The sequence below is a fragment of the Coregonus clupeaformis genome, chromosome 23, assembly GCF_020615455.1.
Source record: "Coregonus clupeaformis isolate EN_2021a chromosome 23, ASM2061545v1, whole genome shotgun sequence".
NCBI lineage: Eukaryota > Metazoa > Chordata > Actinopteri > Salmoniformes > Salmonidae > Coregonus > Coregonus clupeaformis.
Window position 1 is genome coordinate 29,308,473 of NC_059214.1, and position 17,177 is coordinate 29,325,649.

The 17,177-nt window shown below is 46.6% G+C and overlaps 1 protein-coding gene across 1 annotated transcript in view; it reads right to left on the reverse strand.

The window, feature by feature from the left end:
* Positions 1-1,745: 1,745 nt before the first annotated feature.
* The window catches only part of LOC121537059 (potassium voltage-gated channel subfamily H member 3), a 204,615-nt gene continuing 189,183 nt past the window's right edge, over positions 1,746-17,177 (reverse strand). The window contains exons 11-15 of the mRNA XM_045206626.1: positions 13,338-13,552; positions 5,232-5,488; positions 4,130-4,230; positions 3,984-4,036; positions 1,746-3,808 (exon numbers count right to left, since the gene is read on the reverse strand). Coding sequence (XP_045062561.1) covers positions 3,086-3,808; positions 3,984-4,036; positions 4,130-4,230; positions 5,232-5,488; positions 13,338-13,552 — 1,349 coding nt within the window. The 3' untranslated portion in view covers positions 1,746-3,085. The remainder of the gene's footprint in view (positions 3,809-3,983; positions 4,037-4,129; positions 4,231-5,231; positions 5,489-13,337; positions 13,553-17,177) is intronic.

The window sequence follows — 17,177 nt, forward strand, 5'->3', positions numbered from 1 at the left end:
CTTTGTTTATTCTTGTATCATGTATTTCTGGTAAAGTTGGTGACATTTAATAATAAAATACATCTGAAGCCTGCCCTAGCCTCTGGCAGCACAATAAGCCCACCTTCCTCTCCCTTAGTTCTGAAGCAGGCACATTCCTCATGCAGATAGCTGTGACATGCATTTAACACCCCCACCCCAAAACCCTCCCCTTGGGTCCCCCCTCCTCTCACACACCTCCATGCAGCCGCATCCAAGTCCTCACCCTGTTACAGAAAATAGAAACCAGTATCTGAATCTGTCTATATTTCGAATAGTGCGCCCCCCAAACAACTCTGGTGCACACAAGTACACAGAGCATCAGACAACGCTAGTAAAATTAGTCCTCTGACCAATTTAGCAGTATCTGAGCGTTGTAGGATAAGTCTGTGTCATCCAGAGGTTGACAATTATCCATGGGTTGCAGATGATGCTGGGGACATGGCAATAGTGTGTGTTGGTGCATGTGGGCTTTGATATGAAGCTGTTGAACTGAAGCGGAGATGTGTCTGGTTGAACCACTAGTGATGGATGGAAAAGGGCCAGAACACTCCTCTGCATTTTCAACAGAAGATATTGCACAGAATATATAATTTACCAACACAAATAAATACATAAATAACTTACTTTTCAAAATAAAAGTGCAGTGTTCATAATTGAATAGTCAATGGCTTGTAAATCACAACCGCTCCCCATCTGTATGAAATAATGGATATGTGGTATATGATATGTACGGCTAGCAGTGTGTGTTCGAAGGAGAAGGCACGAATGGCTGGATGGCTAAAGCTTGGGTTGATGTGGGAACTCTCTTCTCTGTACAATCTGGCAGTCTGCTTTTCCACCACAGACCTATATTCCCCTCATCCCCCACTATGCATAGCCTCCAAAACCTAAACCTAGCCTGTCTTTGGCACACTGGTGCGCTCCCTTATATCTCACTTTTAAAGGGCAATTCCGCCACTTTTCAACCTCATATTCATAATCTCCAGCAACAAACCACCCACTGGGCAAAAACTGGTTGTTTCCACATCATAAAAAAAACAAAAAAACATCAATCTGATGATGTTGAATCAATGTGGAAACTGATTGGATTTACAAAAAGTCATCAACAGAAGGGAATTTAGATTTTTTTTCTTCTTTTAACCTGACATCTCAACCAAATGTAAATAAAAACTCTTTTTTAAATGATGTCTGTGCCCAGTGGGAAGTGTCTACATATGTGAAAACAGCAAATTTCTGTGGTTAAAAGAAAAAAGGGCCTTTAAAAAATGCTTCTCTGTGACATCACAGGGTAGGATTAAAAGTAAAAAACTGATATTCAAAACCTGCAATGAATTTCTAGCCCAAGGGAGGGTATTTTCTTGCTCCCCACATCACCGCATTTTTCATAGTGTTTGAAAATCACAGTTTTAAAAATGTTTTAACTTTTGACGATGTTATCGGGGGTCCTGGCTACCCAGACTCCTTGCTCCAACCATATGCCACACCCACGGACGTTAGTTTCTTCTACGCAATAAGTCTGTCTCTGAGTACCTTCCCGACCCTTAACCGATTGTAAACACATTCGGAGCTGTCTGATTGGTCAAGAAACCAATGGGTTGGACCAGAGCCAGAACACACGTGGGTAAAGCAGCTTTGCTACTCTGATTGGTTAGAGGCGATCCAATCAGTGATTACTTTGTTTTGTACAACACCCCTCGTGCCCCTCATCACCACCAACAACTTCAATGATGGCAGTCTCAGACTAAAGTATGTAGCGAACGACAGAGCAGCGGAATAATTTAGTGTGAGTCGTCAGGCTAGTCATCGGGTAGAACTTTTTAACTTCATATTTTTTTCTACAAAACCTTTTCACATATGTTGACACTGGTATTGTGCTGGAGATAATGAAAATGATGTTGAAAAGTGGCGGAGTTGCCCTTTAATATCTACTCTACAGTAGCGTTGTCTTCATGTTTTGGTGGGTTCCATGTGTCTTGTAAGCTCACTGATTGTCTTGAATTGTTGAATATTGTTGGAGGGAGAGAAACAATGGTGTGTAGGCTTTACTATGAATGCTGGATCGACACTGAGGGTGTCATATTATATTTAAGACCACAGTGCAAGTGTGTGTGTACTTTGTGGATATAGTCTAAGGGTGGCATCCAAATGTAACAAATCACCCTCCATATAACAAGTAGCAGAGAAACATGTCCCAATGTATTTAAAGAGAAACTCTGAAGGAATATTAAATAGTAATATGAAGTAAATAAACTCCATATTTGAATCAGCCATGCTGATATCCAAGCAATATATGTTAGTATGATGTTGAATCTACATGACAGAGACTGAATAAGAGTTTACATTTCCAGTCCTATGTCATGTCATGAAGGGGTGGTAGGTTGGGAAAATCTGGCAAGGGCAACATGCACTCTATGGAATCAGGAGAGGAGTAGGGATAGGGATGCACATTTAACTTATGACATCGCAACGTCCACAGATAGAGAAGGATGTGTAGCTTTAACATGACCAGAACATGACCAGAACATGGCCAGATCGCCTGATCAGACTACCGTTAGATTATGTGTCATGCTACTGTCCTGGTGGGGTCTTTTTCAGTGATGCCATTGGTTTCCACCCACAGTTAGTATTAGCCCATGACCATCTCACTGTTTGTGTGTTCAACTGTTTATCTGTTCATTTGTCTATATGTCTGTCTGTGTGCATATCACAGGTTCAACGTTGCTCTCTGGACCAGCAGGCTACATTTTCTCCTCTCTTCTCCTTTTCATTCACTCTTCTGCTGTTTCTTCTTGTATGTGATTTGCCTCTCTGTCACAGAGCTGACCCTTCCTCGTCGATGTAGCTGATGTGTTCCATCATCTGGGAGCATCCCTCGCCCCTCTCCCCTCCCCACTCCTGCATCTCAAGCTCCAGGTGTCCTGCCTCGAGCCTGGAACCCCCCTGCGTCTCCCCCCTCAGAGAGTCCAGGGTGAACGGCCCCGGGAAGAAGGGCGAGGGGTTAAGACAGGACGTGGGCGGGATGAGGGTAGTGGAGGAGGAAAAGGAGGGGCTGACCCCCCTCAGCCTATGGTCTCCAGGTGAGGAGGTGAGTGACGGGGGAGCAGAGCAATGGGAGGAAGGCAGGGGCGGGGTGTCCTGGGAGGGGGGGGGGGAATAGGCCCCTGCTGTGGCTACTGTGGCTGCCGGGTCGAGAGTGGTGGGGTCCCTGGCAGGGAGAGCAGGAGGGTGAGGAGGCAAGAGACAGTGAGAAGGAGAGGTTGGGGGACGGGGTGCGGGAGGCAAGGGGAGGACAGTCCTGGACAGGGAAGAACCCGTTGCTAGAGACCAAGAGGTTGGAGTGGTTAGAACCGTTGGAGAGGTGGATGGACCCCTCTGTGTCTCCTGTACCAGGGGAAGGGGGGTTGGAGTTGAGTAAGTCCTTGGAACATCTCCCTGGGGAGATTGGAGACTGGGCCTGGGCCTGGGCTGGAGGCCTCTGTGGAGGCGGGGTGGGGAGGAGGCAACCTGGCAGGTCCACCCTTCCTGTGTCAGTACTGTCCACGTCCAATAGTGAGCAGGACTGCGGTCGCTGGGGGTGGGGTTGTGGGAAGCAAGGCGGGGCTGGAGGTGGGACCACCAGAGGTGTCCTGGAGGACGGTTGGCTGGCACTGCTGGGGGGTGGAGTCAAGATGGGCGTCATGGCCGTCAGGATTGGCTGAGGCGCCACGAGGAGGAGGGGTCGGAGCAGGCGGGTCATTTCCTGTAGTTCCTGGCTGAGCTGAGAGACTTGCTGGGAGAGACTGCTCATCTGTGGACACAGACGAGAGATACGTGAGTGTGACTGACACTGGAATATTAGTGTTTTTACGTATTATGTTACTATATATTATGTTTTAAGATTCATGGCAAGTAATTTTTATGTTTTTATGGATCTAGGACTCCCTGAAAACAGTGATGGTTCTTGACCAACTAGAACCACTCACCTCGTCACTCAGCTTAGAGACACTCTGCTTGATCTCTGACTGCTCCTGGATCCCTACACGCGTGTGCGCGCACACACACACACAGAGAGGTAAGTACATGTTGGAGAGAGAGCAGCAACAGACTGATGGAGAGAAGATTGTATTACCTAGTCCTGGGGATGGTGGACCACTGTGTAGAAGACTGGAGCTAAACTCAAACTTCTGGGTTGAGTTCACATTTCTCTCTGTCTCAATATCATCCACAAACCTAGAGGGAGAGAAAGAGAGAGAGGGGGAGAGACAGAGGGGGAGAGAGTGAGGGGCGAGATAAAGAAAGAGGGGAATAAAGATGAATAAAACACAAAGAAAGAGGGGGAAAACAGCTGTCAGAGAGGAGTGGAGGATTTCAGCCTATGTTCAGCCCTGTCTTCCTCATCCCTTCTCCTGTCCTATTTCCATTTCTCCCCCTCTCTACTCTAGGAGGTCTCTTCTCTCTCCCTCTGGCACCAGATGTTGTGTTCAAACAGCAACACAGCTGCCACCCCACCGAGCACGTCGGGGTTGGGCTTCTCACGCAGGGCTGGCAGGCGGGCTGCGCAGTGTGCTGAACACACACACAAACACACACACACACACACACACACACACACACACACTGCAGCCAGGTCACTCAAGATCCAAAGTAATATTCGACATCCTTCGGGGTCGGGAATCGCCTTCAATACCGGCCACTAGGGGCAACGGTGAGAGCTATTACCATCAAGTAGGCTCTGGTTAAGGTAAGGGTTAAGGTTTGGGATAGGCTTAAAACAAAAAAACTAAAAATGAGTGCCTAGCACTGGGATTGAACCCGCTAGCCTCGGTTTCGGAGCGCTCTCCGACGTTTATCCCTGTAAAATGTTTTGACAAACACTGGATTCTGAAGTCAATTTCACAATTTCGTGAGATCTTGTTGCATACTGAGCCTGCTGCCTGGTGTGGAGGGAAATCCACACTCCCTCTGCTGGGACCCAATAGCACCGTCTGTTAGTTGCCATGGCAGCCTGACAGGCACTGGAGGATCGAGGCTTGAGTGTTAATTGTGTACTCTTCAGTTCCAGTTCCTCTACCAGACACCATGAAATAGACAAGTCTAATGTATTACAGCAATTAAATCCTCTGCCTGAGATTAAACCAGTTTGTTAAAACTGTGTACAAACTGTGGCGTATGATTTGTGTGTGTCTATGTGTGTGTGTGTGTGGGAGTGAGTCTGTGTGTGTTTCTCCTACCTGGGACTAAGCTCCGGCGGTGCGCTGCTGAAGCTGACCACAGGTATCTGCAGGGTGGCGGGGCGGGTGTGTTCTGAGGGGGGGCGGAAGGGCTGAGGGGGCAGCAGTGGGGAGCGCAGGGGCGAGTTAAGAACCCTGGTCAGACGTAAAGGGGAACGGGGGGCACACGACACAGAGCTCTGCTCTTCATCACCCTCCTCATCCTCCTTAATGGAAGAGAGCTTCTTCACCAGGCCTCCATTACTCTCCCAGTCCACCTAGAGAGAGAGAGAGAGAGATGAAAATGGTATATCTGATAACAGGTAATCCTATACAGATGGGTACAGGTAACTGCCAAAATAATGGAAACACTTAAGTAAATCAGGGATACAAAGTTTATTGAAAGCAGGTGCTTCCACACAGGTGTGGTTCCTGAGTTAATTAAGCACTTAACATCCCATCATGCTTAGGGTCATGTATAAAAATGCTGGGCAGGCCATTATTTTGGCTACCATGGCAATGCCCCCATAGATGACAATGCCCCCATCCACAGGGCACGAGTGGTCACTGAATGGTTTGATGAGAAAATTATGTAAACCATATGCCATGGCGGTCTCAGTCACCAGATCTCAACCCAATTGAACAATTGAAGATTCTGGAACGGTGCCTGAGACAGCGTTTTCAACCAACATCAACAAAACACAATTTCTCAAGGAAGAATGGTGTCACATCCCTCCAATAGAATTCCAGACACATAGAATATGTGCCAAGGTGCATTGAAGCTGTTCTCGCTCGTGGTGGCCCAACGCCCTATTAAGACACTTTATGTTGGTGTTTCCTTTATTTTGGCAGTTACATGTAGTATATCCAGTTCCTTCAGATCTGCAAAATATGAAATGGTATTATTGTTAATGTTCTCTGACCAGTCTAGTGGAAGGAGAAGAGAGTGATCCATTCCACAAGAAGACCAGCCAGTACAGTAGGTGCAGTAACAACAGAGTACCAGTGGGAGGAAGACTTGTACAACTCTACTCCTAGCTTCTCTCTATGAGTTTGTGTATGATGGATCCATTCCTCACACACTTTTGTCCCTCCCTGCCCCCTGTCACCTTCTCCTAGAGCTGGCCGTGGGGCCACACTGAGCAATTGGGGGAGAAGGGCCTTGGTCAGGGAGGTGGACAAGAACCCGATTGTCACTTTGACAGAGCTCTAGAGTTCCTCTGTGGAGATTGGAGAACCTTCCAGAAGGACAACCATCTCTGCAGCACTCCATCAATCAGGCCTTTATGGTAGAGTGGCCAGACGGAAGCCACTCCTCAGTAAAAGGCACATGACAGCCCGCTTGGAGTTTGCTAAAAGGCACCTAAAGACTCTCAGACCATGAGAAACAAGATTCTCTGGTCTAATGAAACCAAGATTGAATTCTTTGGCCGGAATGCCAAGCGTCACGTCTGGAGGAAACCTGGCACCATCCCTACGGTGAAGCATGGTGGTGGCAGCATCATGCTGTGGGGATGTTTTTCAGCGGCAGGGACTGGGAGACTAGTCAGGATCGAGGGAAAGATGAAGGGAGCAAAGTACAGAGAGATCCTTGATGAAAACCTGCTCCAGATCACTCAGGATCTTAGACTGGGGTGAAGGTTCACTTTCCAACAGGACAACGACCCTAAGTTTGAGAGAACAGCGCCGGAGAAGATGGCTGCTGTTTTACAGCCCTCTAACCAATTGTACTATTATGTGTGTTTTTCCGCGTTATTTGTAATTTATTTTGTACATAATGTTTCTGCCATCGTTTCTTATAACCAAAAAGAGCTTCTGGATATCAGGACAGCGATTACTCACCTCGTATTGGACGAAGATTTTTTCTTCAACGAGGCGGCCGCTGAAGGATATCATACAGACACCCGACAGTGGCCCAAATCCCCGTCATTCGCATGAGGAAGAGACGGAGATATCGTGGACGTAGGTCGGGGTGCCTTGTAAGATCCGACGGCGAGCGAGTAAACTGCCGCTCCCATCAATCCTATTAGCCAATCTTCAATCATTGGAGAACAAATTGGATGACCTAAGATTACGGTTATCCTACCAACGGGACATTAAAAACTGTAATATATTATGTTTCACCGAGTCGTGGCGAGCAGGACATGGATAACATACAGCTAGCGGGCTATACGCTACATCGGCAGGATAGAACGGCTGACTCCGGTAAGACAAGGAGTGGCGGTCTGTGTATATTTGTAAACAACAGCTGGTGCACAAAATCAAATACTAAGGAAGTCTCGAGGTTTTGCTCGCCTGAGGTAGAGTATCTTATGATAAGCTGTAGACCACACTATTTACCAAGAGAGTTTTTCATCTATATTTTTCATAGCTGTCTATTTACCACCACAAACCAATGCTGGCATTAAGATTGCACTGAATGAGTTGTATAAGGCCATAAATCAACAGGAAAACGCTCATCCAGATGCAGCGCTCCTAGTGGCCGGGACTTTAATGCAGGGAAACTTAAATCCGTTCTACCTAATTTCTACCAGCATGTTAAATGTGCAACCAGAGGAAAAAAAACTCTGGACCACCTTTACTCCACACACAGAGACGCATACAAAGCTCTCCCTCGCCCTCCATTTGGCAAATCTGACCATTACTCTATCCTCCTGATTCCTGCTTATAAGCAAAAACTAAAGCAGGAAGCACCAGTGACTCGGTTAATAAAAAAGTGGTCAGATGACGCAGATGCTAAGCTACAGGACTGTTTTGCTAGCACAGACTGGAACATGTTCCGGGGATTCTTCAGACAGCATTGAGGAGTACACCACATCAGTCACTGGCTTCATCAATAAGTGCATCGATGATGTCGTCCCACAGTGACCGTATGTACATACCCCAACCAGAAGCCATGGATTACAGGAAACATCCGCACTGAGCTAAAGGGTAGAGCTGCCGCTTTCAAGGAGCGGGACTCTAACCCGGACGCTATAAGAAATCCCGCTATGCCCTCCGACGAACCATCAAACAGGCAAAGAGTCAATACAGGACTAAGATTGAATCGTACTACACTGGCTCTGACGCTCGTCGGATGTGGCAGGGCTTGAAAACTATTACAGACTACAAAGGGAAGCACAGCCGCGAGCTGCCCAGTGACACAAGCCTACCAGACGAGCTAAACCACTTCTATGCTCGCTTCGAGGCAAGCAACACTGAAGCATGCATGAGAGCACCAGCTGTTCTGGATGACTATGTGATCACGCTCTCCGTAGCCGATGTGAGTAAGACTTTTAAGCAGGTCAACATTCACAAGGCCGCAGAGCCAGACGGATTACTAGGACGTGTACTCCGAGCATGTGCTGACCAACTGGCAAGTGTCTTCACTGACATTTTCAACATGTCCCTGACTGAGTCTGTAATACCAACATGTTTCAAGCAGACCACCATAGTCCCCGTGCCCAAGGACTCTAAGATAACCTGCCTAAATGACTACCGACCCGTAGCACTGACGTCTGTAGCCATGAAGTGCTTTGAAAGGCTGGTCATGGCTCACATCAACAGCATTATCCCAGAAACCCTAGATCCACTCCAATTTGCATACTGCCCCAACAGATTCACAGATGATGCAATCTCTATTGCACTCCACACTGCCCTTTCCCACCTGGACAAGAGGAACACCTACGTGAGAATGCTATTCATTGACTACAGCTCAGCATTCAACACCATAGTGCCCTCTAAGCTCATCACTAAGCTAAGGATCCTGGGACTAAACACCTTCCTCTGCAACTGGATCCTGGACTTCCTGACGGGCCGCCCCAGGTGGTAAGGGTAGGTAACAACACATCTGCCACACTGATCCTCAACACGGGGGCCCCTCAGGGGTGCGTGCTCAGTCCCCTCCTGTACTCCCTGTTCACCCATGACTGCATGGCCAGGCACGACTCCAACACCATCATTAAGTTTGCAGACGACACAACAGTGGTAGGCCTGATCACCGACAACGATGAGACAGCCTATAGGGAGGAGGTCAGAGACCTGGCCGTGTGGTGCCAGGACAACAACCTCTCCCTCAACGTGACCAAGACAAAGGAGATGATTGTGGACTACAGGAAAAAAAAAAGAGGACTGAGTACGCCCCCATTCTCATCGACAGGGCTGTAGTGGAACAGGTTGAGAGCTTCAAGTTCCTTGGTGTCCACATCACCAACAAACTATCATGATCCAAACACACCAAGACAGTCGTGAAGAGGGCACGACAAAGCCTATTCCCCCTCAGGAGACTGAAAAAGATTTGGCATGGGTCCTCAGATCCTCAAAAATTCTACAGCTGCACCATCGAGAGCATCCTGACTGGTTGCATCACCGCCTGGTATGGCAACTGCTTGGCCTCCGACCGCAAGGCACTACAGAGGAGAGGTAGTGCGTACGGCCCAGTACATCACTGGGGCCAAGCTTCCCTGCCATCCAGGACCTCTATACCAGGCGGTGTCAGAGGAAGGCCCTCAAAATTGTCAAAGACTCCAGCCACCACTGTTCTCTCTGCTACCGCACGGCAAGCGGTACCGGAGTGCCAAGTCTAGGTCCAAAAGACTTCTCAACAGCTTCTACCCCCAAGCCATAAGACTCCTGAACAGCTAATCATGGCTACCCGGACTATTTGCACTGCCCCCCCACCCCATCATTTTACGCTGCTGCTAATTATTTATGCATAGTCACTTTAACTCTACCCACATGTACATATTACTTCAACTACCTCAACTAGCCGGTGCCACCGCACATTGACTCTGCACCGGTACCCCCCCTGTATATATAGCCTCCCTACTGTTATTTTATTTTACTTCTGCTCTTTTTTTCTCAACACTTTTTTTGTTGTTGTTTTATTTTTTTGTTAAAAAGAAATGCACTGTTGGTTAAGGGCTGTAAGTAAGCATTTCACTGTAATGTCTGCACCTGTTGTATTCGGCGCATGTGGCCAATAAAATTTTATTTTATTTTATTTGAAGCACACAGCCAAGACAATGCAGGAGTGGCTTCGGGACAAGTCTCTGAATGTCCTTGAGTGGCCCAGCCAGAGCCCAGACTTGAACCCGATCTAACATTTCTGGAGAGACCTGAAAATAGCGGTGCAGTGATGCTCCCTATCCAACCTGACAGAGCTTGAGAGGATCTGCAGAGAAGAATGGGAGAAACTCCCCAAATACAGGTGTGCCAAGCTTGTAGTGTCATACCCAAGAAGACCCGAGGCTGTAATCGTTGCCAAAGGTGCTTCAACAAAGTAAAGGGTCTGAATACTTATGCATATTTCAATTTCTAAAAACCTGTTTTTGCTTTGTCATTATGGAGTATTGTATGTAGATTGATGAGGGAAAAAAACAATTTAATCAATTTTAGAATAAGGCTGTAACCTAACAAAATGTGGAAAAAGTCAAGGGGTCTGAATACTTTCTGAAGGCACTGTAGATCTCATCCACTATCTAAACATAGAGCTTGTACCTGAATCCATATCCATAGGCCTATTCAGTAAATGTGGTAATGAATGGGTGTGATATTTCAGGCAAGCCAACGTCCGTCTTTTCTGTTGTCTTCTCTTCTCTTCTTTCTGATTTCACTTTGATCAAAGACATTCTTTCCTTCCTCACTCTCTCTCTCTCCTTTCTTCTACTGTCATCCCCCACTCCCCTCATATCAGTTCGCCCTTCACAGCAGCGTGTCTATTTTTAACTCCCACTTTCTAATCTTAGCTCACAGCCCCGAAGGCAAGCAGGGGCTGCTTTACTGTGCGGGGGTGGGTGTGTATCCGTGCCTGTGTTCCTTCACATTCACATTATGTGTTTAATGTATGCATACTGTGTGCAGACATCCATGGCCACAAGCATGCTGGAATGCAAGCAAGCGTGTAAGTGTGTGTTTAGTCAGAATGTTTAAGAATGAGTATTCATCTGCAGCCTTACTAGACTGTGAGCATGTGTGCACGTTTGTTAAACAAACGTTTGCGTATGATGCAGTGTGTGTGTGCGCATGAAAGCAAGAGCGCGCTCGTGTGTGTGAACCCCAGTAGGTTGTAAGAAAGTAGCGGGAGCGAGCCTGTTTCTGTAGTGTGAGGCAGCTTGATGTACCAGTACACCCCCTGGACAGGACACTAGTCTATCACAGGGCCTTACCCCAAATCTATCTCCTTAATGCTGAGTGCCAAGCAGAGATGCATCAGGTCCCATTTTTACAGTCTTTGTTATGACTCGGCCAGGGATTGAACTCACAACCTTCCAATCTCAGGGCGGACATTAACCACAAGGCCACTGAGTTAGTATCAAGGAAGTTGGTGGTACCTTAATTGGGGAGGACGGGTTCGTGGTAATGGCTGGAGCGGAATTAATTCAGCAGCCTCCGGTGGTGTGAATGTGTGTGTGTGTGGTTACTGCATGTGTGTGTAAGTGTGCCTATGCGCACACTACAGTGTGCACAGAACCGACTTGTGTACCCAGTACATTGTGTTCCCTCCAGTTCCTAAGTGAATCAGCAGAGACAGTGGAGAGGGAATACATTCATTGCTGCTTTCACAAAGTGCCCTTTTCCCAAACCCAAACCCTCCTCCCTCCAGCACTACCCTAAATAAACAGGGGCAAAGTGCACATCGTATTCTGGTAGACTATCAGTATTCAGACTGTGGGGTGGTGTTTCTGCAGTAATTGTTTGTTGACAATAAGAAGAGCATCCCTGATGAAGGCTGTTGTTGTTCCTGGTTTGTCTTGGCATTCTCCTCTCTCTCTCTCTCTCTCTCTCTCTCTCTCTCTCTCTCTCTCTCTCTCTCTCTCTCTCTCTCTCTCTCGCTCTCTCTCTCTTTCTTCTCCTCTTCTTTGCTGGGTTTTACATATACAACATAAACTGTAAAATCTGCAGCTAAGAAGGAAATGTGGACTGCAGTGCACACTCCTGGCTGCATAATAAGCTCTTTGGATGCTATATGAGAGACATAAACACGCATGCATACTGTACATGTCCACACACACACACACACACACACACACACACACACACACACACACACACACACACACACACACACACACACACACACACACACACACACACACACACACACACACACACACACACACACAAACAAACACAGCCTTTGGGGCTGTAAGCTAAGATTAGAAAGTGGGAGTTCCAAATAGACATGCTATACTGTGAAGGGGGGAGGCAAACCTTTCGTGTGTGTTTGAAGGAAGTGGTGGAGAACAGGAGAAAAAAAAGAAGAAAGAGCACTGAGCCCTTCCTCCTTCTCCTCCCTCCTCCTCCTCCCTCTCTCCTCCACTGCCTGGGCTATTTGTATCAGGCAGGATCCAATCTTAGCAGTACCTGCAGGGGACACAGCCAGTCAGCGAGAGCCCCTGACTTCCCCCGCGCTATTCTTAGCTCCAGCACACACTCCAAACCACTGAACGCTGCTATTCCTGTCTCGTTGAGTTTGACTCCGCTGCACATGGCCAGCCAGATCTGTGCGTAAGGAGGGGTGTGTGTGTGATAGAGTGTGTGTGTTCGTGTATTTTAAGGAAGGAGAGGGGAGGGGGAGTAGTGATTATGCATACAATGCATGATGTGCCCTGTGAAGGTCAATGTCCCCTCAGGCAAGTCCCTCAGAGTTTTATAATGCAGCACTAGCAGATAACACAGAGAGAAGAGAGGGACTCCATTTTGTTACTAGTCTCACCACTGTCACACAGAGAGACAGACACACACACATGCACGCAGACATGTGTGATGGAAAATGTTATGTTTGTGCTTTTCTAATAACCCATTTCTGTGTTCTATGTTTGTGCTTGTCTAATAACCCATTTCTGTGTTCATGCAAGTGACTGATTGAACGTGCCTGGGAGGAATCCTCACTATCAGTAGAGCAATCACACAGACAAACCCATACCTCCTCACTCAATATTCTCTGTTGATCAAACAAACCGGGTACAGCTGCAGGCTGTACGCCTAACAATGTACTAGTGTTTGTGAGTGTGCGTGTGTGTGTGAGAGAGTGTGTGTGTGTGTTTCTGCGTGTTTGTGTGTGATATTGTACATGTGTATGTGCATGTTTTTACTGCATGGGTTTGTTTATTAGTGTATGCCTGCATGCGTTGCGGTTCTACTCACGTCAGCTCCGTGGCCCTCTCTGAGATTGTATGTGAGGTCGTGTTGTATCTCGGAGATGAACTTCTGTGCGTACTCTGGGTAGAGCCTCAGCACCTCCCTCAGCCCCTTCAGACTGATGTACTGCAGGTCACAGTAGGTCAGGGCCTTCACGTTGGCATTGGTCTTAATCACCTGCTCCTTAGTCAGAGAATCACTGCCGATCAAGTCCCCTTTACCTGGGGGTATGAAGGAAAAAACACACACAGGCAGGCACACACACACACCTGTTAGTCTCTTTGAAACCATCACATGCAGTCTGTGCTTTTGATTGAGCTTTTCCAATTATTCCAACATCAGAAAGACATATTTTATATAAGGCTATTTGTGTCATATCATGAAAGGGTTGGCAGTGGACACGGTGTGTATGAGTGTAATTTGTGTGTGTATGTTTGATGCACTCATTAAAAAGCCCTGTTTAATTATGAAAGTATATTGAATACATGTATACAGTATGGATGATGATTATTAATAGTAGTGCCCCAAGGTCATTAAGCATACCGGTATGTAATTGGGTGCTCTTTGTTTCATTGCACTAAATAAAGGATGAAAATGTGTGTGTGTGTGTGTGTGTGTCTCCATGCGTGTCTGTGTGTCCATGTGTGTGTGTGTGTTTGAGGTAATGTGGTTGGGTGATGGACAAAGCCGACTGCAGCACAACAGCACAAAGGAAGCCTCTACATCTCCTCCCTCGGAGGAGGGAGGGAGGGAGGGAGGGAGGGAGGGAGGGAGGGAGGGAGGGAGAGAGCCCCAGAACAGCAACACAATTAGACCCAACCAAATCATGAGAAAACAAAAAGATAATTACTTGACACATTGGAAAGAATTAACAAAAAAACTGAGCAAACTAGAATGCTATTTGGCCCTAAACAGACAGTACACAGTGGCAGAATACCTGACCACTATGACTGACCCAAACTTAAGGAAAGCTTTGACTATGTACAGACTCAGTGAGCATAGCCTTGCTATTGAGAAAGGTCACCGTAGGCAGACCTGGCTCTCAAGAGAAGACAGGCTATGTGCACTGGCCACAAAATGAGCTGGAAACTGAGCTGCACTTCCTACCCTCCTGCCAAATGTATGACCATATTAGAGACACATATTTCCCTCAGATTACACAGACCCACAAAGAATTCAAAAACAAATCCGATTTTGATAAACTCCCATATCTACTAGGTGAAAAACCACAGTGTGCCATCATAGCAGCAAGATTTGTGACCTGTTGCCACAAGAAAAGGGCAACCAGTGAAGAACAAACACCATTGTAAATACAACCCATATTTATGTTTATTTATTTTCCCATTTGTACATTGTTACAACACTGTATATAGACATAATATGACATTTGAAATGTATTTTTTCTTTTGGAACTTCTGAGTGTAATGTTTACTGCTAATATTTATTGTTTATTTCACATTTGTTTACTATCTACTTCACTTGCTTTGGCAATGTTAACATACGTTTCCCATGCCAATAAAGCCCTTAAATTGAATTGAATTGAATTGAAATTGAATTGAGAGAGAGAGAGAGAAAGGGAAAGAGCAAGAACGAGGCGTGAGAGAGAGTGACAGCATAGTCGTCAGACTGCTTAGTCCTCTTTTGTTATAACCCACCTCGCAAAATGGCTTAAGGACAACAAAGTCAAGGTATTGGAGTGGCCATCACAAAGCCCTGACCTCAATCCTATAGAGAATTTGTGGGCAGAACTGAAAAAGCGTGTGCGAGCAAGGAGGCCTACAAACCTGACTCAGTTACACCAGCTCTGTCAGGAGGAATGGGCCAAAATTCACCCAACTTATTGTGGGAAGCTTGTGGAAGGCTACCCGAAACGTTTGACCCAAGTTAAACAATTTAAAGGCAATGCTAATTGAGCTAAATTTAAAGGCAAAATACTAATTGAGTTTATGTAAACTTCTGACCCACTGGGAATGTGATGAAAGAAATAAAAGCTGAAATAAATCATTCTCTCTACTATTATTCTGACATTTCACATTCTTAAAATAAAGTGGTGATCATAGCTGACCTAAGACAGGGAATTATTACTAGGATTAAATGTCAGGAATTGTGAAAAACTGAGTTTAAATGTATTTGGCTAATGTCTATGTAAACTTCCGACTTCAACTGTATATGTTATATATGCAAGGCAGCCCCCCTCCCCTCAGTCCCCTGTGTCTGTGTTAACCCGTTGTCTCCCCTGACTCCCAGGCACCTCTGTGTTTGAAGGTAGACCTGGCTAGATGTACTCTATGGGCAGTGCTCCACTGCTCCCCGCTTGGTTTAATAATCCAAGTGTTTTAATAATTTAATACCCGTCCATTAATAATCTCAGAGCTGCCATGTGGCTCACCTGCCTGCCTTCTCATTGATGTGTGTGCCATGATTAGAGATATAGGCTGGGAGCTTGGCGTTTGGAGATACAGTGGGGAGAACAAGTATTTGATACACTGCCGATTTTGCAGGTTTTCCTACTTACAAAGCATGTAGAGGTCTGTCATTTTTATCATAGGTACACTTCAACTGTGAGAGACGGAATCTAAAACAAAAATCCAGCAAATTACATTGTATGATTTTTAAGTAATTAATTTGCATTTTATTGCATGACATAAGTATTTGATCACCTACCAACCAGTAAGAATTCCGGCTCTCACAGACCTGTTAGTTTTTCTTTAAGAAGCCCTCCTGTTCTCCACTCATTACCTGTATTAACTACACCTGTTTGAACTCGTTACCTGTATAAAAGACACCTGTCCACACACTCAATCAAACAGACTCCAACCTCTCCACAATGGCCAAGACCAGAGAGCTGTGTAAGGACATCAGGGATAACATTGTAGACCTGCACAAGGCTGGGATGGGCTACAGGACAATAGGCAAGCTGCTTGGTGAGAAGGCAACAACTGTTGGCGCAATTATTAGAAAATGGAAGAAGTTCAAGATGACAGTCAATCACCCTCGGTCTGGGGCTCCATGCAAGATCTAACCTCGTGGGGCATCAATAATCATGAGGAAGGTGAGAGATCAGCCCAGAACTACACGGCAGGACCTGGTCAATGACCTGAAGAGAGTTGGGACCACAGTCTCAAAGAAAACCATTAGTAACACACTACGCCGTCATGGATTAAAATCCTGCAGCGCACGCAAGGTCCCCCTGCTCAAGCCAGCGCATGTCCAGGCCCGTCTGAAGTTTGCCAATGACCATCTGGATGATCCAGAGGAGGAATGGGAGAAGGTCATGTGGTCTGATGAGACAAAAATAGAGCTTTTTGGTCTAAACTCCACTCGCCGTGTTTGGAGGAAGAAGAAGGATGAGTACAACCCCAAGAACACCATTCCAACCGTGAAGCATGGAGGTGGGAAACATCATTCTTTGGGGATGCTTTTCTGCAAAGGGGACAGGACGACTGCACCGTATTGAGGGGAGGATGAATGGGGCCATGTATCGCGAGATCTTGGCCAACAACCTCCTTCCCTCAGTAAGAGCATTGAAGATGAGTCGTGGCTGGATTCTTCCAGCATGACAACGACCCGAAACACACAGCCAGGGCAACTAAGGAGTGGCTCTGTAAGAAGCATCTCAAGGTCCTGGAGTGGCCTAGCCAGTCTCCAGACCTGAACCCAATAGAAAATCTTTGGAGGGAGCTGAAAGTCCGTATTGCCCAGCGACAGCCCCGAAATCTGGAAGGATCTGGAGAAGGTCTGTATCGAGGAGTGGGCCAAAATCCCTGCTGCAGTGTGTGTCAAACCTGGTCAAGACCTACAGGAAACGTATGATCTCTGTAATTGCAAACAAAGGTTTCTGTACCA